This window comes from Coffea arabica, chromosome 3e, assembly GCF_036785885.1.
Source record: "Coffea arabica cultivar ET-39 chromosome 3e, Coffea Arabica ET-39 HiFi, whole genome shotgun sequence".
In the NCBI taxonomy this organism is placed as follows: domain Eukaryota; kingdom Viridiplantae; phylum Streptophyta; class Magnoliopsida; order Gentianales; family Rubiaceae; genus Coffea; species Coffea arabica.
The window spans coordinates 7,759,851-7,785,284 of record NC_092315.1 but is presented as its reverse complement, the minus strand read 5'-3'; the positions used below and the strand labels follow the sequence as shown (position 1 = coordinate 7,785,284).

Sequence of the window (25,434 nt, the reverse complement as noted above, 5' to 3'; positions counted from 1 at the left end):
TTTTGTGCTTTTTCCTTCAGTGGCTCCACTGCTTCAACATATTTTTTAATATTTTGACCAAGAAGTAATTTCTGATACTGCTCCTTGTGTCCCTCCATATTCATAAGATCGCCTTTTCCGTGATGATATGGTCCAATTGCTATGATCTCTGGTTCATAAGCACTCGCATTTACCTTCCGCAGTAGGTTGTGTATTCTAAAGATGCTGCATTCTAACTCGCATTTGCCGACCCCTCCTCTCCAATGAGATGTTTCTGCAAGAGATGAACTAAGGAATTTCTCTATGAATTAATGGATAGGAAACATACCAGCAGATAAAAGCATTATTGCCTCCGCACAGCCCTTTCCCCCACTAGTAGAAAAATGTCATGAGAATACGGAGTTGCACAGTTGAATTTGGGGGTCTGAAATAGTTGCAGTTTTGCCGTGGAATAATTGAATTGGCTTGAATTACACATTATTTACATCTTATTTATTCTGATTTACTTGCATTATAAACATATTTTTCAATCATCCATTTATCTTACATATATCACATCAAAAACGTGTTATAGTATTTTTTTTAAAAAAATTATTCCCAATAATCTCTTATCCAAACACAATGAATGAGATGATAGGTACCGAACCTGTGTAATAATAAAAATAAATCTAGTTGCCAATAAAAGCAGTCAATAATCAATTCTAGGTACTGGAGCAGGGATTTTAGGTGTGCAATGAGTTACTTGATTCACCCTGTTCCCGAAGAGTTTGCTTAATCCGATATACCAGAATTAATTATTTGACAAAATTTACTAACTGGTAGACAGTAGTAAGTAGGGTCGTCTTCTCAGGGACTGGAGATATTTATCTTTTTGAAATTCCAATTGGTAAAGGGGGATTTTTATCGAAATGAAACTAAAAATAATTAATCAATTCAACTAAAAATAAATAATTAACTAACACGAATATAGCAGGAATTAAATCAAGAATAGGTAAACTCTAGCCAAGGATACAACTACTCAGAAACAGTCCACTTACCCGATCATTGATGCAAGAGAGGTTCACTTAATTTATTAATAGGCTAGTTATAGTCGCCGACGAACTCTAACGACCAATTTTTTCTTAATTTATTGATAACTAAGGTACGACCATTGATTATCTCTAACCAGAAAATACTCCTAGGTACGACCGTAGGAATTAATTTTTCAATTGCATTAATAACTAGAAAAACCTAACCCTAATTAATAACACGCTACGAGGGTTATTTAAATTAGATTGCACGTTCCCCTAGTGTGTAAACACGCCAGTTGCCACTAATATTAATCAATCAAACAATTACGGATTTAATTGACTAATTTGGCAGGAGATTAATAAATCGAATTGACCATCGGGTCCTTGACATCCAATTACCAAAATAATCCCATGGAAATTCAAATAAACAACGTGCAAATATTAACAAATTAAGAAACGCGTGAAAACTAGTTAGATCTCACAGATATTTGGGACTGCGCCGTCGAGTTGATCCTTGACTAGATGAAAGGTTTAACCACGCCGCATAAATAAATTTTCACGCAAATTAATTGATTGTAAAAGCATCGCGTCTGTCACTAGAAAGCAAGAAGTAGAGGGTGTTTTCCCTGTTGGGAATATTGTCGAACACCCGGAGTGCATCAAAGGAACCTAGAAAGAAAAAAACTAAACTATGCTAAAGCTAAAAACTAGAGTCGTTCTGCCTTCTATCTGTTTGTTCCTTTTTCAAAGCCAAAAGAAAAATGATTAATGCTATCTCTCGTGGCCCCCCATGAATTTGGAGTCCAGGTACAAAAAGGAAGCTCTATCAAATTCCTTGTATTTCCTTTTCCCTTGGTAGGAGGACTCCTAGTCAGCAAAAGGGAAAATGTCATTCGTCTGTTTTGTGAAGCTCTTTTGGAGTCTCTCATGTGTGGAGCAATTTGCTCCAACAGGTCCCCCTTTTTAGCATATTTCACTTCAACTTCCCTGTGGATAGGTCCAAATACCAAATATCAGTATATATTAACAATTTAAACAATACCCTATCATGAGATTTGTTTGGAAGACAAGTTTTTTGTCTAGTTTTTTCTCTATAAGTTTTTTACTAACTTTAGATGCAATCTCAAAAAATTTTCAAATTTTTTTACATACATATCTCAAGTATTGAAGCACACACAAAAACTTTTTTTCCTTTTCTCTTCTTCTTCTTTCTCACCACACCTCAGTCTACCACCACCTCTACCATCGGCCGACGCTGGACTCTTTTTTTTTCCTATCTTTCTTTCTTCCCTCTGTCTTGCACGACTCTTTTTTTTTTTGGTCCTTTCTTCCCTCCTCCCTCTTCCTCTTTTTCACTCCCCGTCCTCCTCTCCCTTGCCTCGCCATCCCCTCCCCGAACGTTGCAGCTCTAGTCATGCAACAAGCAGGGGAAGGGGTGGCAGTGGAAGAGGGGAAGAGAAGAGGAAGATAAGAGAAGGAAAAGGGAGGAAGGGAGAGAGGAGGAGGAAAGAGAGAGGGAAGAAAGAAAGAAAAACAAGAGTTAGGAGAGAGAGGTTGCCGACGCCGCCAGGGGGAGTGTGGTGGTGGCAATGGGTAGATAAGGAGGATGGAATTCAGAATTCAGAATTCAGTTTAAAACCGAAATTACCGAATTGTTCCCTAATTTGGCAAAATAGAAGCACAGTCTACTCAATCCGGAATTCACATTTTAGTGATTTCACAACAAAATTAATTGGATTAACCTGTGTCAGTTGTAGACAACACAACAAGAAGCACATTTCAATTAGAATAGTAGTGCCATCACAGACGTCGGTAACCTCAAGAGTTTATTCCCAAGAATAGTAGAGGCTGTCCTGCTTAGGGGTTCATTCCCACATCGGGGTTGTTAGGGGGTTTGGGGTAGTTTATAAGTCTCTTGAGGAATCTCAAGAGTTGCCGATTTTTGTGGTTTCCTCGGGATTTAGGATTGTAATCTAACCAAAAGTTTTAATGGCTTGATAACCATATTATAACAAGTAATACTTTTTTTAATATTTTGTAAGACCCTTCTAATATTATAATTTCTAAAAGAGTCCATTATTAATATTAACCAACAGCTAGTTATCGACGGCTATTCATCTTCCAACATATAAACCAAAACAATGGTTGCCTTTTATACAACTTTCCCGGTAATTCATTTGGTTAAAAAAGCTCGTGATTGTCGTTCAAGAAATTCAATGTCTAATGCCATTTAGCAAATTGAAGTCTTTAGCATTTCATTACTTTCTTAAATCCAAAAAGAACATTTAAGACCTATGAGGTCTTGAGGCCTTTTTTTTTTTTTTTTTTTTTTCCAAACCTCATTCTGTAATTGCCACTTGTAACTTAAGTTATCAAATGAAATGTCATTGTGCCACCCGTCACTTAGTTTTTGGAAAATAATCTATTATCAGACGAAATATCATTGTGCCACCCAATTAGTTATTAGATGAAATGTCATTGAGAGGAAAATAATCATTGATAAGGTTAAAAGATGTATTGGAAAATAAAACCTTTTAGAGATATTTTTAATGGTAAATGATAATTTTTTTTACCAACTTAAATTTAAAAAATTACTAAAAAAGTAAATGTTTATTAATGAATCATCAAGCCATTTCACAATTACACTAAAAAAAAAGGGAAAAAAAAGCCATTTCAGAATTTAAAAAATTACTACAAAAATATCAAATGTTTAAGAAAACTCAAAGTTTAGAGAGTATTTATTCATATTCGAATGCTATTTCACAATTTTCAAGTTTTAAATGTTTCGTTCCTTTCTCAGTCCAAAAAGTCCATTTAAGACCAGTAGATTTTGACACTTTTCTGCAAATGTCTTTCTTTGGTTGGTTTTCAAATTTTGACAAATTTCATTGCAGCACCCTACCCTACATCTAGCTTTTGCTATGAAAAATGACACTTTTAGTGCTTTTAAATATTTTGAAATTGCATTTGCTTGTAATCTAGAATTTCTAGAATTTTGTTGCATAAACATTTATGACAAAATCACATAAAAGCTAATTTTCATTTTTTATTGTATAAGAAAAATAAGATTGAGAAATGAATACTTTTTATTACTATATCTATATAACATATAATTTATCAGAACGGCGTCATCTCCCAAATACAATTTAGTGCGTGCGATAAAGGAGAATTAGAGAAGACCCATTGTTTAAGACAGTAAGAATCAAGTGGGCTTTTGAGCAATTATGTTAATCCATTGGAGGTACAAGTTGCCAGTTGGCTTACTAATGGAATGTGTGGCCATAAGTTGTGCAAGTTACGGACTCTGATGGTCATGTTTTCCCATCAATTATTGTGGTTTCCACAAAATGGGCGGCCTTGATGGCTTGATCCATAAAAAAGACATTTGACTGAGTCAAAAACAAGGCCAGAGACATTTTTCAATTGATTGCATTTCACGAACCCTTTTTTTTTTTTTTTTGTAATACCATAGCTTCCTGTACTGTAAAAAAGGAAGGATTTGACGAGATCTTGAGATAATTCGAAAGGAATTGAACTATGACCAGATCAAATAAATGCATTATGTACTCATTTAAATTTTTTAAATAATATCACATTTAATTATAATAAATTGACGAAACGTAAAGTTTGAACCTTCTCTCTCACTCTACCAAATCTTAGCGCATTTCACATACAATAACAGAGTGAAATTTGACAAGATATTTCCGTCATTTTTTGTGGCTGACGTTTCGGCCTAGGGTCTTGGTCCTCTCCTTATCAACATCAACAAGGCTAGCTGAAAAAAAAAAAGGAAAAAGAAACAAAACTCAATAAGGCTGGTTTTATAAAATTCTTTAGTTAGATCTAGATGCAATGGGTTGGGAAAATCTTGTCCGATAGAAATTAGAGAGGAAGAACAAGTTTAGGGGCCAAGGACTGGACTCGACTCGAGAATTGCAAGAAAGGTCAACTTCCGAATTTCATTATTATCATCATGAAAGAAAGACCGAGTGAGCAATTAACAGATGCAATAGCAGATCTGCTCATGTCCTCTCCGAAGGTTGCAGGTCAATGAACTATGATCTGAAGTCTTTGCAACGATTTCGTATTTTTCTTAGGTTCTTTTGGTTCACTCCCTTATACCCTTTACTAATTACCTTCGTTTTTGCCTCCTTCAGTACAAGAAAATATATCTAGAACGATATACTCCATGTTCAGCCCTGGAAGAAATTTAGGATCGTCTTCGCAGAAACTAAGTGAAGCAATCTGTCAGGTTAAAGAACTTGTATATGTGCATTTCGTTCGATTTAATGCCTTCAAACTTTGATCAAAACATTTTGCATTTAGATGTTCTTAGTTTTTATAGTATTCAATTTTAAGATATTGATCGTGTGGTCTAATTATGTAACTAAATTTCGCTGATTCTGAGTAATAATTTTACCATAGCTAGTGTGAAATATTTTTACACTGACAAGGTGAATCTTTTTCATACGAGCTAGTAGTGCTGGTGTCAAATATAATCACGTTGAAGCTGTACATTTTCTGGCCTAGAAATTAATGACTTCTGTATTATTCTACAGATCCCTAGTCCTGAAGATGGAGCTCGAAGAACTGATCTTTCTCAGTCCCCGACATCTTCAACACCTGATATCGGAACTCTGGCCGTAAGTGGGGTGATTTTTAAGTTAAGAAACGTGCTGCTGGTTTAAGTAAACTTGTTGAAATTATGGCGCCATGTTTGTGAACAAGCAAGCAATACCATATGGCCGTAAGGATTAACAGTAGTCCCAGCGGCACAAGAACCCTAGATAATAACATTACTATAATATAAAATTGTTTGACTGACGGATATCCAATAAGCAATCGTTAAGAGGGTTTTTCAAGTGTTAGCTTGCGTGTAGTCACATATGAAGTAGGTGTGTTAATAGTGTAGTCATGTGATTCTATTTTGGATTTTTTATGTTGCAAGTAGATTTTGTTATGGTAGCTTAACATTATTGTCTTTCTTGCTGAATATATTATATATGTGCCATCACTTTATATCTGTATTTTGTGGAACTGTATGTGATAGGTATCATCATGTTAAGTAGAATGAAACCATTATGTTACCTTTCTTGGTGACAAACAGGCATGTGTTTAAATTGGCTCAAGATCCCTTTCGGAATGTATCAAAATGGTCGTTATTATAATTGCAGGACGCATGCATGCATGCAAGCAAAAATGTCATTAAACAGGGGATCCAAACACTTAAAACCAGTTTTTAAGACAACAAGCCTGATTATGTCAAGAGTTGTGGTGGAGACTTGATTTCTGCTTTCTAGTCTTTTCCTTTTCTTTTTGGTATCGCCCAATAATGAATACCAACAAGCCTGATCTTCCTTGTCAAATGTATCGAGAAGAAGTCATTACTGTCGTTGGACCCAAAAACACATGCATGGAAAGTTCCTGGAAGCAATTTTAAGACATTTTCTTTCCGTTGGTAGATCCTTTCTTTCCCACTTTTTTTCACCATCCTTTTGTGCTTTTAGCTTTTTCGTGATTTAAATAACCCAATTCAGCACTTAATAAGTTATTCACTTATCACTGAATGTGATGTGCTTTCAAATGCATTAGATTTAATATTTAACAATTCAATAATTTAATGAATTCAGACTTCAAATTTCAGATTTCAAATTTCAGATTTATCAGACGCACCCTTAGATAATTAACATTATAAAATGGGATAATTTCAAAAACTTCCCCTGAAGTTTATAACAAACATCATTTGGTTACCCTGAATCTTGAAAAATCTCACATACCTCCCTTATTTTCAACTTTTTGTAACATTATCAACCCATTTCAAAAGATATGGCTTAAAAACTCATTTTCGGAGTAAAAAATCATTTCTATTCCAAAATTACCCTTTTCTTGTGGACTTTTAGTTTTCATAACACATTAGGTTAAGTCCTTAAGAGTTACAACATATGGATGAGATTGAATGACCTTTTGAAATTTTAGAAGTCATTAGTCCGGACAAGAAATGCAAAATAAAATTTTTTATAATTAGAAAAAAAATTTGCACCTTGAAAATGCCTCAAATAATTTTTTTAAATAATTAGGAAATTGTTAGGAAGGCTGGATTCTTTCTCTCTCTTTTTCGATTTTTCCCTCTCTATTTGTGCTTTTAGCCTTTCAGTGACATAGATAATTAACATTATAAAATATCTAGGTGGAATTTGAGGAATAGTAAAGGGTAGAAACGACACACCTGTAGATGAGGGGCCTCTACAATTACTAGTCAATTGTAGTGTGTAACTCGTGATGTGAGATTATATGTTTTTGAATAGAGTTAGAATTTTGTTTTATGCACAAGTTTTTAAAAATTATGCAAAATAAAAAAAATTATCACAATTTTATATTTACTGCTAAAGTATGTTCATTCATTGTGTTCATGTGTGTTTTTGTTGTTTGACATATATTATACTCTACCGTTGTCATTGGCAATGTAAGATTAGATTATTGTGTTCACCTTCCTCCTCTCCCTGGCTCGTACCACGATTACTAATCTTTTATTTTGCAGCTTGAGTTACAATTTAAAAAAAAAAAAAAGAAATTGGAAATAAAAAGAAAAGCTTTTGAATTGCCCTATACACGGTTGCAATTGGCTTTGATCAATTCCATAATACTACTACTCATTACTTTGCCTTGATTTTCTCCCAAGGAAATGCCCGTCGACGACACTTTACCTCCTATAGCCGTCGGGGTGCAGACCCCGCATGCTGCAGGTATGTCATATAATCTTACAGCAACAGGATAGATAAAATACGTATATACTTAATTAGGTTTTGAAATTCAATGACTAATTTGTTCATTAAACTAGTTGCGACTTTAGTAATGGACTTGTTATTCTGGAGAAGCATGTATCTAAGCATCCTTGTTCTTTTGGTGGCCACGGCAACTTGGGTAACACTCCAACTCTATCAGTATCACGTGGTAGAAGTTGTCTCGCGGGTGGCCATGCTCCTTGTTACACTTATCTTTGTTTGGGGCAATATTCATAGACTCCTCAAAAAGTAAGAATTCATCAGCTAGTATGTTTTTTTTTTGTAATTAATTATCCATCAGCAGTTAGTTTTCTTTTTTCTTAAAAAAAAATGCTTGATTAATTACTTGTGTTTTATCAGTGAGGACCTGGACCTTTCAGGGATCGAGATAAGCGAGTCGCGGGCTGAAGGAATGGGGCGTGGGATTCGGGAATGGATTGACGAAGGCATTCGATGGCTGTTTCGGGTGGGTGTGGAAAGGGAATGGTCTGTGTTTGGGGCAACTGTAGGTGCTCTGGGGTTACTTTCGTGGATAGCTACCCATTTTGATTTGCTTACCATTGTTTACATGGGTGAGTCTTGCCAGATTAATTATTGTTGTTTTATTGATTTTAAGGAGAAGATATTTGTGTTCGTTATGGGATTATGCATGGCTGCATGCAGGGGTTGTGTTGGGTATGACTGTACCTGCAATTTACGTTAATCATAAGGAGACGATCATAGAGTTATGGAATGCAATTTACCTGCAGGGGTTGTCAGCCTGCCCTTGTATTTGAGTCTCAAAAGCATTACGACTTGAGTAAAGACAAGCTGGGGAGGATAAGAAGCAAAGTGGCTGCAGGAAAGAAACAGACTGAATTGAAACTATTTCTTACATAATATCAGCTTGTAATGTAACATGAAATGAAACTATTTCTTTGGTTGTTCCGTCAATTTGCTGTGTGGGACTCCTGTCCCAATTCTCAACAACCTTCTTGTTAGTTTCAATTGGCATTTGGTACCAGATCCATTGCTCAACAGATTGAGATTGAATCATGTAGGATTATTAAACCAAGTCTGTTTAGGATTTAGTTTATTGTTTAGTTGTGATTTTCTATTCTTAGTATGATTTGGTAATTTAAATTTCAATTGGATTTTGGTATTTGGTAGTTGATATATACACCATAGGTTTTGGTCCATCAGAGAAAGAAAAGATTCAGGCCTCGGGATTTATTTTGTCTTCTCATGGTTTCATTCAATCGTGAAAGTTTTGTGACTTTTATTGATTGTTTTTGTAGGCCTTCATAGTGGTATTAGATCCACTTTTATTGTAAGACATGGCTGCATCAACTGTGTCAAGTAATATTATTTGTACAGTACCAAAACTCACCGGAAAAAAAGATTACAGTTTTTGGAGAATGCAAATGGAAACTCATCTAGATGCATATAATTTGTTTTGATTTGTTCAGTAAGATATTGCTGCAGATAAAGAAGAAAATGTCAAGAGACAAGGAAGTATGGCGTTGTCTCAAATCCATTAGGCAATTGATGTTTCGATTTTTGAAAAATTTGCTAATGCCAAAACTTCAAAACAAGCATGAGATATTTTGGCGAAAATATACAAAGGAGTTGACATAGTTTAGAAAAATAATTCACTGATGTTAAAAAGGAAATTTGAGTTGATCACCATGGAAAAATCAGAGACCATTGAATTATAGTTTTTCAGACTGATTGATATAAAAAATGAGATCAAACACAATGGTTATGATCTCAATGATGAGGTGCTAGTAGAAAAAATTCTCAATACTTTACCCATGAAATTTGATCATGTGGTTGCTGTGATTCAAAAGACAAAAGATCTCTCAACTATGACCATTGAAGAATTGCGAGATTCATTAAATCTTCATGAATAGAGAATTAATGAAAATTTGGAAGACGGTATAGAAAAAGAAATGGCGGGGAGAGTATTGTAGGTGCAGATAGATAAATCCAAGGAGAAGGGTGATGGCTTCAGTTAGAAAAATCAAAATTTTAGAGGAAAAGAACAAGACCGTAGTAGAGGCAGTTTTAGAAGTCATGGCAGAGGTAATTTTTAGCAACAGAAAGGTAACAATAATTATCCCAATAGTGAGTTAGAAAATAATAATTCTCGCAGACATAATATTCAGTGTCATAATTTCAAAAAAATTGTTCGTTATAAAAGTGAGTGCTGGTATAATTTTGATAATAAAGGTGAGCATACTAATATGGTAGAGAATAATGGTGTAAAGGTTGAAACTATTTTATTCTCTAATTCAGGGGTGGAAGAAAATAAAAAGAAAAATTGGTTTTGGATTCTGGTTGCAGTAATCATATGTGTGATGACAAAAATATGTTTGCTAATGAATTTTTTAGATCTTTTGTTAAGTTTGACACCAATGAAAGAGTGACTGTGCTTGGGAAAGGAAAAATCAGAATTGTTTTGAAGAATGAAAAATCTAATTTTATCTCTGATGTCTTCTATGTGCCAAACCTTTATCATAACTGAGTCTTGGGCAACTTATTGAGAAAGGATATGGTTTGCGATTCAAATACGGCACTATTAGTGATGATCGTTTGGGACTAATAGCAAAGGTATACATGAACTCTAGCCACATATGGCCTATCACTCTTAATTGTCATGATTTACCTTGGTTTAGTTCTATTGTTTTTGATGATATTTGGCTGTGGCATATGCGTTTTGGTCATATGAATTTTGGGAGTTTGAATTTTCTTGCCAAAAAAAAATGATGTATGGACTATCTGCTATTTGATTTTTCTACACAGTACTGCGAGTCTTTTATTTTGGGAAAGAAACACAGAGACCTTTTCTAAAGGCAAGGTTTGGAGGGCTAGTCGTCTGTTGGAATTGATACATTCAGACCTGTGCTTAGTAGAGGTATCTTCCAATGGAGGTAGTAACTATTTTATTACCTTCATTGATGATTTTAGCAGTAAAATTTGGGTATATTCTTTGAAGAATAAATCTGAAACTTGTGATATTTTAAAGAGTTTTAAAGTATATGTTGAGAAGTAAGGTGACCAATTTATTAAATTTTTGAGAACTGATAGAAGCACTGAGTTTATTGTCTGTGTTGATTTTCTGAAGAAACATGAAATTAAACATCAGTTTACAATCAGATACACTCCTCAACAGAATGGAGTAGCAGAGAGGAAAAATTGAACTATAATTGGTATGGTGAGATCAATGATACATGCCAAGAACATGCATAAAGGTTTTTGGACAGAAGCAGTTGCTTGCGTTGTATATATTTCTAACATGTCTCATACGTGATGCAATTTTGGAAAGACACCACAAGAGTTATGGACTTGTAAGAAACCAAATATTTCTCATTTAAAACTATTTGATTGTCTTGCCTATTCCCATGTTCCAAATGTTATTAGAAAAAAAATTAAATGAGAAAGCAAAAAACTGCATTTTTCTTGATTATAGTCATGAAACCAAAGATTACAAACTGTTCAACCCAAATACAGGAAGGATGATTATTAGCAGATATGTCACATTTGATGAGCAAGATGTTTGGGATTGATCTAAGAAAGTTAGAGATTCTACACCAAAGAATCCACCAATGCCGTTTTACTTGGATGAAGGGAATTCTTCTAATCAGCCAGTAGAGCGATCCAAACAATTGGTGATTCTTCATCTTCCAGGATGCAATCAAATCCTATGCAGTCATCCAGTTGTCCATAACGAGAACGCGCATGCTAGCTTGCTTGGAGGATTATGTTGTTGGTAACGATAATGAATTGACTGATGAAAATATTGTAAACTTTGCTTTATTTGCATATTGTGATCCAGTTACCTTTGAGGAGGCCGTCAAAGATGATCACTGGAATCAAGCAATGGACGACAAAATATATCAATTGAGAAAAATAAGACATGGGAGCTAACTACGCTTCCATATGGGAAGAAGTCAATTGGTATCAAGTGGGTATACAAGACCAAGTACAAGTCAACTGGAGAAGTAGATCGTTGCAAAGCAAGATTCGTGGTTAAAAGATACAAGCAAAAGGCATGTTTTTAAACTCGGACCGGCCAACGAACCAGAGAGGGGGTTGGTTCGCAGTCCGACCGGCCGATTCACCGATTTTTTTTTTTTTGCAACTTTAGTGCTAAGTACTTCACAGGTCTTCACTCTACACTTGAACTTGATGGCTAATGCACAATCTACCATGGTTATTGATAACTTAAGTCCCTAAAATGAATTCACCAACATAACTAAATTTAAGTTGGGATAATAATAAATTTCCTAAAAGTTATACATAAAACCTGGAATGATAAAAACAACTAAAATATCATAATTCACCAGAAGTTTTTATAAATTCATTACAAACATAAATAGATATAATCCAAATGTTCACCAATTATCACAAATAAAAATACAAAAATAAATAAAATAAATGTTGAAATTTTTTTACAATCCTAAAAAAGTCCATAAAAAAGTCCAACTCATATTTAAAACAAACAATTTCAATAACAAACTTCCATCAGTGGCATGATAGGCAACAATACCATCTTCACAATTTCATCAACTTAGCCTAAAAAAGTTAAAATTTTATTACAAAAATATAAATTTAATTGCTCTAACTCAAAAAAAAGCCAAAAAATTTTGAAAAACAAAGATACAACTAAACACATAAAAAATTAATTGCCACTAAACATCACTAATTAACATGTTATATTACCAATCATTATGCAAAACTGTATTTTTTCAACCAATGTATGTGAGTCTAAATTTGCCCAAAGCAATGCCAATATAGTTGTTAATCAAAACATTTGTTTATGTGAAGCTAAAAAATATATACATTATTAGCACTAGCACAAAAGGATCGTTGTCCCTTTGATAGACTAATAGACAAGTATTTGTATCCATGTGCTCAAACTAAAAATGCAACTCGTTAGATGGCCAAGCATGTACACCAACAAACCAAAAGTAAAGAGTTTTTACTGTTAAAACTACATTCTTAAAGAAGAAGTAGACTTTAATTACTAGCTGCAAAAGATAATAAACAAGTAAAAACATGTCTTTATTTTTGTTGCTTCAGTGAAACCTATAAAACTCAAGATGAATGAGCACTCGGTAGACTAATTACTTTAGCGAGATAGAAAACACAGAAGATGGAGTTCATAGCATACAAATGTTACATGCAAACAAACAACATCAAAGGAACAAAAAATAGACATCTGGGCTTCTCTATTTCCGAAAAATACAAAATTTAAAACAAAAATTTTATTAATTCCAAACATGTCTAATTTTATTAATTTTATCAAAGGAACCAAAGATTAATTCCGAAAAATACAAAATTTAGAAACCAAACATGTCTAATTTTATTAATTTGATACTTCATCCAAAAAATAGCTTATCCAAACATGACTGCAAAATAATTCATGATTCATAGTTTCATCCTTAACTAATAAAACAAAAATAAAACGTCAATTAGGGATAAGGAAATGGATGAAAATTGGGGGAAAAAAAGAAGAAAATACGAAAGAATCCACTAAAGATAATATAGAAAACAAAAATCTTCAAAAGGGAAAAATTAAACTAACCAAGATGGAAAAGCTCTGAAGTCTCGAATATCTTGTGAAAGTTGAAGTTTCCAAATTCCAACTTGCCTATAAATCGTCTAACGATAATAACGTGATAATCCTGTCATGGATATTTGGATGTGCAAAGGTTACGAAGAAAAAATAAAAAAAAAATCAAGAGGAGAACTGGAGAAGCCGAGGAAGTCTGAAGTGAAGCCGAGGAAGTGAAATGTGCCATTTGCACTTTGCTGTGTCTTGTCTTAATGATAGGGTTTCTTTTATTTAATCTGATTTTAGTTTTTTATTTTAGTTAAGTAAAATTCTTCACAACAAGAGCTTGTCCTCTAGCTGTGGTTTAGTGGTAAGAATACTTTATTATGGCCATGGAGACTCAAGTTTGAATCCTGGTAGCCTTCATTCTTGCTATTGTTTTGAATTTGAGGTAATGAACTTGAAAAATTAAGAATCACCGGTTTACGGTTTATATGGGTTTTAACGGTTCGTCCGGCTTCTAGCGGTTTTTCATTAACTTTCGGGTTTGATATTGGACCGGACTGATGACATGTCCGATTCACGGTCAATGTGACGTCCCCACCTTCCCCTGGGCGTACCCTAGGGTTTAGCGGACCGCCTGCCTAACTCTCGCCAGGACTCACTCACTCACATCAAATAAAATAAGATGCAATCTCAATAATAAATGAAATAATAGTTCCCAAGTTTGGAACATACGAATACATCCATTTCTATCTCAACCATCCATACAGTCCCAAATACATCAAAAGAGTTAAGTTCTCAGTACATTCAACTCTAATCGAACGACTAGTACGAGTACAATTACAAAAGTCAAAACAACTAGACTACGCTAGTCTGTACACGTCTCACGCCTCGCTCGTACCCCTGTAAGGAAAACAAATGGCATGGAATGAGTTAAAAACCCAGTGAGGTTCCAAATAACGAATTGACCATTTTTAAAAGTACGAATATCATCGTAGCAAATTAATGAGCATCAAGAGTTCATAAAAGTGAACAATAATACTTCAAGTAACAAATCTCAAAGTGAGCGAGTGTAAAAGTTTTTCAGAAGAAACAATAATCCAATAAGCAATATCATTCCAAAGTATAAGGATATGGATGGCTCTCAGGAGCCAAATTCCCATTGCATCACCAGAGTTTGATCAAGTAATAGTTGACACTCCGTCAACCTTCAAGTAAGTAACCAATCCAGTAGAGCACCACTTACACTACTCTCCGTCCACCATTCACACCCCCTACTGGGCCCAAAATCCTCAATAAACACTGGTGGTAATACTCGAGTATACCGATTAGTCGAGAAGATATCACTCCACTCGACAAAACAAAAGACCCAGGGTTCATTACCCAATCGACCAAACCCTTGCCGGCTCGACTCGAGTAACTCGCCACAAGGTTTCTGGAATTCTAGGAAGTGCGCACCATATACAAATATATCAAATCCATTGCAACAATAAACAAGTATATCTCATATTAGGGCAAGTGCGATAAAGTACACTCTTGCCCGATCAAACAAATGACATATCATTAAATCACATTAGTCAAGTATTGAAAATAAGAGTCCAGTTCAATCAGGTATTTGGAAGCACTCACCAAAGTCTAGTGCCTCTCAAAATCACGTTCAGGTCCAACTCCTTGGTTGGAGTCCAAATCTGCGATAAAATATCATTTACGAAGGTAAAACTCTCTAGAGTTCGAAACATAGGAGTTTTACTTCAAGAAAATCAAGTAAATGCAACTCGATTAAGTAATATTCAAGATACTTATCAAATCCCAAAAAAATTCATGCTCGCTCATTTAAGTTTGATCAAGACGTGATTTAGACTCTAGAAATCGCGCTTTGGTGTCAAAGACCGGAAAATCGTATTTTGAAAGGGGTCATTACGTTCACTTTTCAAGGGTACGAGTTCCGGCAAAATTTTAGCTCATTTCCCTCGACTAAAGAAGATGCAAATAGCCTAGATGGTTCAAGTGGTATTCGCTCTCAAGGCTTACTCAAGTCGCGAGTATATTTCTCTAATCATCGGGCGTAAATTTGGGTAGCACGCCCTTTGTGTTTACCTATTTTCCAGCCATTTATGGCTTCATTCTTTTCCTCAATCAACCCCACAATTACACACAAAATAATCTCATTTCAATAGCCGTTCAATAGGTTCAAAGTCATATAAGTACAAAATCAAGCTAAGGACATGTGCGGAAATGAAGTTTAGCACAAGACAGATTTGACGTTGTTTTGCGTAACAGACACCACCGAAGTTACGCTTATCGGATTGAGGTGCAATTTATACCGTTTTGAAGCTAAGGTAGAGAGCTACAACTTTTATGAAGACCACCTAGTCCAGTTCGTAGTGTATCTAGGTCAAAATTTGAAATTACTGAATCATAATCGCACAAACAAGTCAGTTAACTGCGCTATGTTTAAATGACAATAACTTAGGCTACCGAAGTCCAATCGAGGTGATTCTAGAGGCGTTGGAAAACTAAGATATAGTACTACAACTTTTGTGTTTTGGCTAAATGCTAATTCAGTACGCATTAGGGTGAACAGCTGCGGTCAAATTGGTGAAATGTCAAAACTGTCCCTAAAGTTCTACCTATGGCAGTCAGGGGTATATTTGTATTTTCACATACTACAATGCTCGGATTGAGATGAAAATTTACATAAAACTATAAAACATCATTCTCTACAACTTTTATGTTTTATGCTAAGCCTAATTCGGCCTCTAACATGGTGAACTAGAACCGGGCAGAACAGGGTGCATACTAACTTCAATTCTGGAAATTGGCTACAATCAAGATATAATTCCCATTTCTAGTTTAAAACCATCACTACCACCTCATATACAAGCTTGTATACATCATATACCATCCATACAACAAGTATGAGAAGGAAATCATTCAAACCCTAACTCAAGTGCATCACCCCAATCATCCAAATTCTCTTGATTTAAGCATCACAATAACAAGTACAAGTTACTAAACAACTCCAACATGATTAAGGGAAAAAAAAAAGAGTGGTCAGCCATTTTACCTCAAAACTAGAGCTTGCTAGTGTTTTCCTTCACTTCCCCTTGAAATTTTTAGTTCCCTAAGCTTCCCAAACTTCCAATTTACAAGTTAATCGGTTTAGAATCTTGTTTTTTTCACTCAAATGGTGCAAATCAAGATGGAATGAAGTTGTTTTTCTCTTGCTCACACACTCTCTCTTGTTCACGGCTAGGAGGAGGAAAATGAGGGCAATTTGTGTGTTTTTTGATGATAAATATGGAGGAAAATTGGTTGGTTAACACTTAAGGGATGGTTGCCACTTGTTGCAATCAAAATCCATCTTAAAATTTTTCTTTTCCTTGCATTTTTTTTGGTCAAATATTTCGGCTAAGAGGGCTGAGGATGAGGGAGATATTTTGCACTAATATCAATGATATTTTATGGTGAGGAAGTGGTAGTCAAGTGGTGTGGTCAATCGGTAGTGAGCGATACCTGCCGGTTCGAGCCGATTTTCCTTAAATCGCGTATACTAGGGTTTTAACTTATAATTCACTAACTTATTATTATTACTTCTAATCACAAATTATTTTCTCATCTAAAAGTCACTCTTACTCACCAAATGTAGTACACACTCTGCACCGATTACTCACATTACGAAAAGACGTAAAAACCCTAATTTTTTTGTAACGATGAAGGTAAAAAGGGAACCCTTGTTTTTATGATTATTTGTAGCTATTGGGGTAGTGAATGTATATTAAAGTCATTGTAAAGTAATAAATTCGAATAAATTCCAAATTAAAGGGAATTTTAAGAAAAATATAAAGAATTTTACGGGTCCTCACAGTCAAACAGGCGGGTCCGGTCCGGTTCTGAAAAACATTGGCAAAAGACAAGTATTGATTATTTTGAAGTTTTTGTTCTAGTTGCCAGACTTGATATTGTTCACATGATTATATCTATTGCTGTAAATAATTCTTGAAAGATTTATCAAATGAATGTGAAATCTATTTTCTTGAATGAAATTCTTGAAGAGGAAGTATTTGTTGAGCAACCTGCAAGTTACATAAAGAAAGGCCAAGAAAATAAAGTCTACATGTTAAAGAAGACTTTATATGGTTTGATACGAGTTCCTCGAGTTTGGTATACTCGTATAGACTCTTACTTTATTGGGAATGGTTTCCATAGATGTCCATATGAGCATACTTTGTATATCAAATCTAATTCTGGTGATATTCTTATTGTATGCTTATATATGGATGATCTAATTTTTATTGACAATAATCCCTAAGTAATTTCTGAATTCAGGAAGGCTATGATTAGTCATTTTGATATGATTGACCTGGGATTAATGTCATATTTTCTTGGCATTGAGGTTCTTAAACAGATCATGGCATATTTATTACGCAGAAGAAATATGCATATGACATATTGAAAAGGTTTAAGATGGATATTGCCAAACCTATGTTGAAATTGAAGAAATTGAAGAAAGATGATTGAAATTGAAGAAAGATGGCGGTGGTGAATTTGTTGATGCCACAAATTTTAGCAGAGGCTATGATTCATCATTTGAGATGATTGACCTGGGATTAATGTCATATTTTCCTGGCATTGAGATTTCTCAAATAGATCATGGCATATTTATTACACAGAAGAAATATGCATAGACATATTGAAAAAGTTTAAGATGGATACTGCCAAACCTATGTTGACTCCAGTTGAAGAGAAGTTGACTTGAAGAAAGATGGCGGTGGTGAATTTGTTGATGCCACTAATTTTAGCAGATTGGGTTGGAAGTCTAAGATACTTGATGTCTAAAAGGTCTTACATTACTTTTGGTATTGGGTTAATTAGCAAGTTTATGGAGTCTCCATGCCAATCACATTAGCAGGCGGCCGAAAGGATTTTAAGATACATTAGAGGTATACAATCTAATGGTATCTTTTATCCATATACTAACAATTCTAATCTTGTTGGCTTTACAGACAGTGATTGGGCTGCTGACATGATTCAAAGGAGAAGTACATCAGACTATACCTTTTATTTAGGCAGTGTTGTATTTTCATGGTTTTCTAAAAAACAAGAAGTGGTGGCATTAACTACAGCAAAAGCAGAGTATATGGCAGCTACACATAGTATTACTCAAACATTATGGTTGAAAAGAATACTTGATTTTCTACAGCATGTACAAGTTGATCCTACCAAAATCTATTGTGATAGCAAATCTGCTATTGAGCTGTCAAAGAATCCATCATTTCACGGCAAGCATATTGATATCAAGTTTCACTTCATTCGTGAACTAGTTCAAAATCAGGAAATTGCCATTAACTAATGTAAGAATCAAGATCAAGTGGCAGATATTTTCATAAAACCATTGAAGGAGGAGCTGTTTCTCAAGTTGAAGAAAATGCTTGGTATGATGCGATTTAAAGACATTGGTTTAAGAGAGGCCATATAGGATTATTAAACCAAGTCTGTTTAAGATTTAGTTTATTATTTAGTTGTGATTTTCTATTCTTAGTATGACTTGATAGTTTAAATCCCAATTAAATTTTGGTATTTGGTAGGCTATATAAAGACCATAGGTCTTGGTCTATCGGTATAAGAAAGAAAGAAAAGATTCAGAGAGATAATAAAAATCCTCTAGTTCTCTTTTCTATATTTCATCTTCTGGTCTCGGAATTTATTTTGTCTTCTTATGGTTTCATTCAATCGTGAAAGTCTTGTGGCTTATATTGATTTTTTTTTTGTAGGCCTTCAAATCACGATCAAAATCAAGCATATTTAAAAATGTTAACTTCATTTCTAAGTTGAGTTTGCCAAGATCTTAACTTCATTATCAAAATTTTTTTAAAAAAAATTATTAAGATGAATTATGACAAGAGTCCTTTAACTTTTACACAAATTTCTTTTTCAGTCATTTTAAAATTTTATTTCAATTTTTTATCGTTTGAATGTTGAGTCAGTTGGAGGAGGGTTGGGTTGGATGATAAAATGAGAGGGATTGTATATAGAAAATCTTGAGTTCAAAATCTCCCACTTACCCTAGAAAAAAAAATGTTGGGTCAATTCAGTCCTTAGAAGTTCCATTAGAAATCAGCGGGTTCTTATAACCAAATAGTGGTGCTAATTTGACCAAAACATTAATTAGGCACATATATGACTTTGAACTGTCAGTTTTAAGAAAGCATCAGTAGAAAATATACTTGAGTTCTGATAGAGGAGATATAGACTGCATTTACCTTTTTAATTTGCAGTTACTTCTGCCTTGTCCATGTGGATAAAAGAGAAAAAACCACAAGGTTTCAAAAGAATTTTATATGAAATACATTTTAGGGTGCGTTTCTCGTTGTTGATGAATACTTTAATATTATGCAATCACTTATCAACGTAGCTATTTCTTTTTTTCTTTTACCTGCAAAAACTTATTTCCTCTTGAGCCACAAAACATTGTGTATTCTTGCTTGTAAACTAATGGCTCTTGCAAGGGAAAATATGAAATAGTACACGTTTGTAAGAAAGTAAGCAGCATCCATCCATCAATTTATAAGACTATGAAGTTTCTACTTTGTTTATTTTGTCAAATGTTGGAGGGATGAGAGGTATGTTTGGTTGGCTGATTGCAGTCATTATACCATAAATAGCTTAGATGAGGTTACATTAATTCAATTTGATTTGGACTATTTATTTCAAAATAAATAGTTCAAATCGAACCAATTTGATTTGATCCGATTTGAGCCATCAATTGTAAACTTGACATTTTTATCATATCTTCAGAGATGTACAAACTATACTTTCGAATCAAGGGCTATATTGATGAAAATCAAGGCTTAAAGAACCTTTTGTCTACCCACTGGTTTTCCCACATATGAAGGCCAAATTGATCATAAATTGACAACAAAAATGCAGAAACAGAAGAATCTATGCTATGAAAGGGTGCAAGTCCCTGTAACCATGAGGAAATTGCAAACACAAAGAAGAAGATACATCATACTACAATTATATTTTCTTCTAATTTTTGGAAAAAAGGGGATTGGCCTATACCGGTAATATTGCACTGTGGCAGTAATTTTCAGTATTGCGGTCATTTCACAATGAGGAAAGGTCAGTAAAAACGAGGTGTGCTACAGTGCTGTCAAATTACAAGGCAAAAGGACAGTCAATTGTAGAAACACCAGGATCAACCCTAGAGCACTTCCCAAACCAGCAGAACCCACATTTTAGCTGCTAAATGCTTGTATGTGCTTTTATGGCAGAGTACCTTGAAAATAGACAAACTGCTTCAGCTCCTTGTGTTACATGTAGGGCACCAGACCAAGTATTAAATCCTCCACGCTTTCCAAACATGAGGTGGATGTCGATTAAAGTACAGTGCCGGTAAAGCATGATCCAAGTCCTATTTTGGAGGTCTCTCCAAAGCTATCCAGCCAAACTTTCCCTTTCGAAAATCTGACAGAATACGGAATGCAGCTTGATGCGTGTCACCGTTGAATAAATGATTCGCAAGCTTCTGAACAAAGCTGCATTATGGAAAAGAAAATCAGAAGTTAGAAATCAAGCAAGGACAAAGCAGGATTAAGATGTCAAATCCAGCTCTAAAAGGCCTAACAAGTGTAAATAATTTGATTTGGGCATCCTGCCTCAGCTATGAATCTGTCAAAGTGTAAGATGGTAGGCATTTAGCTACGCAGGCCATAAACTTACACTCTACCACAGCTACCATCTGCCTCAATCTTGTAGCGGCCATGCAGAGCTGTCATACCTAGCAAAAACAAGGTAAGACGATGCCTAACATCAGGAATGATGCTAATATCTATGAGGAGATTTGTTTATGCAAACATAAATCCAAACATAGCCAGAAGCAAACTAAATTTCAGTATAGGGGACTAACAACATCATAATTAGGGATCAGTTGATGCAAGAGGTGCACAGACCTACAGTTGGTCGCCTTGAAAGCATTTGCACAAGAATGGCTGCAACATCAGCTGCATCGTAAGATCTCTCTCCAATGTCATCACATATGGCAAGTTTTATTGCTGCAGACTGATCACTGATCCTCATTGGAATTATACCCGGTGAATCAAGCATTTTTAAGTCTTTTCCGAACCGGACCCATCTTTGGCAGAGATAATAAGATAGGAAGAAACAGTTCAAAAGGAAAAAAAATGCGTCAGCCCTGTTCTCCAGAAAATCTGGCATAAAATAGTATAAAGTTAATTGATGTATCAGAACTGACTTGTTCCTTTCCACGGATAAAAAGCCACTCAGTTTTATTATAAATCTGATACTTAGAATTTGCAACGCATGCATAAATTTCTTACAGTCCTACTTAGCTGTATGTCTACATCATATAATACCTACATGTTTTTAGACCTACATGTTTTAACCGAGACTAGGGACATTGCTTTCATTCTACATACGAGGTAGATATCAGAAAACAAGAGATAAACATACTTCAGTTCTCTAGTAACACCAGGTCTTGGAGCAGCTGGGCACATTCGACGCTTTAGCAAGCGATTTATTAAGGATGATTTACCAACATTAGGGTATCCAACTACTCCAGCTCGAACCTGTATAACGAATTATGAATTTCTCTCATAGGAAGATCTAACCGTAAGCAAATGACAGAAAAAGATTTATATTAATCATAAAATGTTGAAAATTAGAGCTATGATCTCCTAAAACTACAGAATTTGATAATTAAGATATCTAGTCATTACGCATTTACATGAACTGCCTCAGTGTACAAGAGCAGGAGGAGGAACAATCTGCCTTATTTCCCTAATTTAATAAAGTTTTAAAAGTATTCGCTGTCTACAGAGAATACTACAGGTTGAAATATCTTTTCCTCGTCAGTTGCTTTTTATCATAATGGAAGAACTGGAGGATGAAGTATATTATAGTAGACTTGGAAAAGTTAAAAAGCTGACAGGAAGACATTTAAAGACAGCCATTTTTGTTGGAGTCTGTCAAGACAGAAACAAAGTCTATCAGAATGAGTTCAAAGAATAACTTGAAGATGACTTGTTCCATGTTGACCATTCATTTACAACATCTAACAAGAGGACATGGATAAATCCACCAAAACTTTATCAACAAAAGTTAGTATCATACTATCATATGCAGTCTCAAGAACTCACAGGACGAGGGAGCAGTCCTTTTGCTCTGCGTTTCATGTTCACACCACCTGCTAATTCCTTTGCCAACCTACCTAGCTTCATGGTACCCTGCAGTTTGCAGCAGAGAGTCAATATCCTATTTCCCTTTGCAAAAAATGGGATACAAAACCAACATAAAATGTATCCTGGATTACCATCCCCAGCTGCCCATTGGAAAAGATCACTTTTACACCTTGTCTAGCATAATAATTTGCCCAAGCATTCCTATCTGCAGCGGATATCATGTCCTCTCGATTTAAAACCAAGATTCTTTTCCGATTGCCAAGCCATGCATCCATCTGCTCATTCAAAGGCCAACAAATAGCAAAAAAGATTTTAAATTGGGTGCGACAAACTTAAAACTTCTGTGCACAAAAAGCAGATAAAGGAGATGTGCTTCTTCAGAGGGGAGATAAACTCCCAAAAAACCTCAGGTAATTTGCTTCTCCTTGAAAATGAGTAGGAGATGATATAGTCTTCACTTTTAAGGCATGAACAACCTTGAACACTGGGATGAAACTTACTGCACACATAATTGATTGTTTGACAAAACGCTAAAGTGGCCTGTGGTTCTTTTTCTTATCTTTCTTTAGTGGAAAGGGGTCCATTTGATTTCCTCAAATGAAGTTTTCACAACTTATCATGAACACTAAAGATGCCTTTATACTGATAAGAGTGCTTCCCACCAAGTTAATGGCCATCATGTGAATCATACTTCACTTTAAAAAGGCAAAACCAGCAAGATGGACAGCAGCAGCTTAGGCACATATGATCAAAAAGAAAATTGGGAGACCGCTCACATATGCCACTCATAATCTCCAATCTCAATGTCACTTAGACAGTGACGGAGGATTACAATAATGCAGAACATGCAAATGAATGTGTAAATTGACAGTCTATAAAGTTTTCAAAGATGCTAAAAAGCTTCTTGCTGCCAGGAACACGTGCACTGCAAAATGGCAAGTCAACACAACACATTCCCAAGGCATTATGATGCGCACAGAGGACCATAACTTTGACAAGTTCAACATGATAGGTTAAGTAACAGAAAACTAACCTGTGGATGGCCAGTCGACATTGGAATCCTTGCATCTCGAACCTCTATAACAACATCCATCAGTTTCAGTTGCTCCTTGAGTTCTTTTTCAGTTTTTGAAATGTGCCCAGGAAACCACTATTTGATCGTTAGCATGGGTAAATAAAAACCTCATAGACCTTTTCCAGTTCAGGTAAAAGCTAAAGCAGAAAATGTAAACACAACAAAGCGTTAATCTAGTTTATCTTTGAAGAACATCACTCAAGTTCACACTATGATACCTGAATAGGGCGTAATGCCTTCGTCCAGTGATATAGATCAGTTTCCAAATCATCCCAGTCATTTTCTCCTTCAGTTCTCCCTAAATTTGTACTCGGTTTTGAATTCCCATTTGTCTGCCATCCCAAAGCTTTTCCACCAACAATCTGCAAAGTTTTTTTTTTTTTTTTAACAAACACAACATAAACCACAAATAATGATCAATATGCAGGCAATCTATAAGAAATACCACAACATTTAGCACTCTCAGAAAGCCAGCATTACCAAAATGGGGTACGGAAAACACCAATCACGTTTTAATTTGCTTATATAACCACAAAGAAGCTACAAGACACCCATTTTGCAATTTTTCCACAATTGAATCAGTTTCTCAAAGGAGGTAATGGATAAATGGATACATCATTTCATTGGTTGATTTTCCCTTTCAGGGCCATTGCACCTAAAGCAGCTTGTAAGGTTGCATTTGGGAACTACTCTTGCTAAAATTTCTGTGAACTAAATCAGATAAGCTATATCAAGTGATCTCATGCCATCAAGCTGCTGATCCTGGAAAGCACTTTGTCAAGTACTAATTTTGATCATTAACTTCTCCCCAATTTGCACTAAACGTAACCATGTTTCAGTTTTCACAAAACTTCAACATCCCAGACTAGTATGTAAACTTACTGCACAAGATGCATTAATCCTAAAAAAGTAAATATAATCCAGAAATTACATTCATAAAAACATTGTCTTTTCCCTAAAAAAGGCCGAACGGCCATGAATAAACTACGTTAAGCAAAATTAGCCATAAGCCCATACAGAAGAAAGAAGACAACCAGAAAACAAAGCAGAACACAAGGGTCATGCAAAAACATAGCCTTGCCTGAATAGAAGACGAAGAGGGAGGAGGATGAGCGGCGCATATGGTGGAAGGCGGTGAGTAGATTCTGCTAGGAAGACTCTGTCCGCCGCTGAGCTTGGTAGCCGGAACGTTGGGCCAGAGACCAGTGAGCTGGGTACTCATCCGTTCCAGAGATTCCTGAAAACCCCACTTCTGTTGCTGATACCTAATGATTACTAGTATTCTTGAATTCAAGCGTGCAAACTGAAACTAGCGTGGCAGACTAAAGCTGGATGAGGATGTATTGGACGCTAATTCCGCATTTCATCAAACGTTATCATTTCTTTTAGACTCAAATTAAGCAAACTTTCATATTCATATGGTTATTCTTTTACCTTAATTAATTAGATTATAAGTACTAGTAAATACTAATACAATAAATATAGATACTAATACAATAATATACAAAAAATAATAATAAACTCTTTGATACGTCGAAATTTTTGTTCTTCATTTACTCATATTAGTCCAATTTCAAACAATTTTATTTGTTACAATGAACTATGTTCTTACAAAAAGAATTTGAATTCGGACAAGTCAAGATGCGTAAATTTATAAGTGAAGTGACAACCTATCGAATTTGTCACGAGCAGCGGGTCAAAATGCTCAACTTGAGCTCGAATTGTTTGAATCCTTTCTGAGCATTTGAGCATTAAAGTACTTGATTTGAAAAAATGGTCGAAGTTTTCGAGATTTCTATATATACATTATTGTTTTTTATAATGATAAAATTAGTGAATCTCT

The 25,434-nt window shown here is 35.0% G+C and overlaps 2 protein-coding genes and 2 long non-coding RNA genes across 8 annotated transcripts; 1 reads left to right on the top strand and 3 right to left on the bottom strand.

Annotated features, from left to right (window-relative positions):
- Positions 1-1,508: 1,508 nt before the first annotated feature.
- Positions 1,509-2,842, bottom strand: LOC140038626 (uncharacterized). Its single transcript, XR_011842202.1, has 2 exons — positions 2,142-2,842; positions 1,509-1,976 (listed from the first exon to the last, which is right to left on the bottom strand). It is a non-coding gene; the product is annotated as an uncharacterized lncRNA (long non-coding RNA).
- Positions 2,843-4,794: 1,952 nt separating this feature from the next.
- Positions 4,795-8,912, top strand: LOC113736333 (reticulon-like protein B13). 5 transcript variants are annotated; one of them, XM_027263251.2, is made up of 7 exons: positions 4,795-5,035; positions 5,147-5,241; positions 5,549-5,632; positions 7,669-7,732; positions 7,828-8,020; positions 8,132-8,343; positions 8,521-8,704. In XM_027263251.2, the coding sequence occupies exons 1-7, from the start codon at positions 4,963-4,965 to the stop codon at positions 8,568-8,570; spliced, it is 771 nt and encodes a 256-aa protein (XP_027119052.1). In that variant the 5' UTR covers positions 4,795-4,962; the 3' UTR covers positions 8,571-8,704. The 5 variants fall into 5 exon arrangements, with proteins under 5 accessions (XP_027119052.1, XP_027119050.1, XP_027119053.1 ...); XM_027263249.2 differs by having other exon boundaries at positions 8,435-8,704; XM_027263252.2 differs by having other exon boundaries at positions 4,819-5,035; positions 7,840-8,020; positions 8,521-8,912.
- Positions 8,913-14,045: 5,133 nt separating this feature from the next.
- Positions 14,046-16,532, bottom strand: LOC140038950 (uncharacterized). Its single transcript, XR_011842456.1, has 3 exons — positions 16,381-16,532; positions 14,943-15,001; positions 14,046-14,216 (listed from the first exon to the last, which is right to left on the bottom strand). It is a non-coding gene; the product is annotated as an uncharacterized lncRNA (long non-coding RNA).
- A 3,706-nt stretch (positions 16,533-20,238) lies between these two features.
- On the bottom strand, positions 20,239-24,979 carry LOC113736676 (DAR GTPase 3, chloroplastic). The gene is made up of 9 exons (XM_027263745.2): positions 24,673-24,979; positions 23,810-23,953; positions 23,550-23,666; positions 22,648-22,791; positions 22,475-22,561; positions 21,789-21,904; positions 21,269-21,450; positions 21,039-21,096; positions 20,239-20,854 (listed from the first exon to the last, which is right to left on the bottom strand). The coding sequence occupies exons 1-9, from the start codon at positions 24,811-24,813 to the stop codon at positions 20,731-20,733; spliced, it is 1,113 nt and encodes a 370-aa protein (XP_027119546.1). The 5' UTR covers positions 24,814-24,979; the 3' UTR covers positions 20,239-20,730.
- Positions 24,980-25,434: the final 455 nt, after the last annotated feature.

What these genes read in the sequence shown, in the direction of transcription:
- LOC113736676 (XM_027263745.2), bottom strand. Translation starts at nt 24,813, where the DNA reads ATGAGTACCCAGCTCACTGGTCTCTGGCCCAACGTTCCGGCTACCAAG. An exon ending in AGGCATTACGCCCTATTCAG is followed by an intron (nt 23,667 to 23,809) that starts GTATCATAGTGT and finishes ACGATCAAATAG; the next exon opens with TGGTTTCCTGGGCACATTTC. An exon ending in TTCAAGGCGACCAACTGTAG is followed by an intron (nt 21,097 to 21,268) that starts GTCTGTGCACCT and finishes TGTTTTTGCTAG; the next exon opens with GTATGACAGCTCTGCATGGC.
- LOC113736333 (XM_027263249.2), top strand. Translation starts at nt 4,963, where the DNA reads ATGAAAGAAAGACCGAGTGAGCAATTAACAGATGCAATAGCAGATCTG. An exon ending in GCAGACCCCGCATGCTGCAG is followed by an intron (nt 7,733 to 7,827) that starts GTATGTCATATA and finishes TCATTAAACTAG; the next exon opens with TTGCGACTTTAGTAATGGAC. An exon ending in ATTCATAGACTCCTCAAAAA is followed by an intron (nt 8,021 to 8,131) that starts GTAAGAATTCAT and finishes GTGTTTTATCAG; the next exon opens with TGAGGACCTGGACCTTTCAG.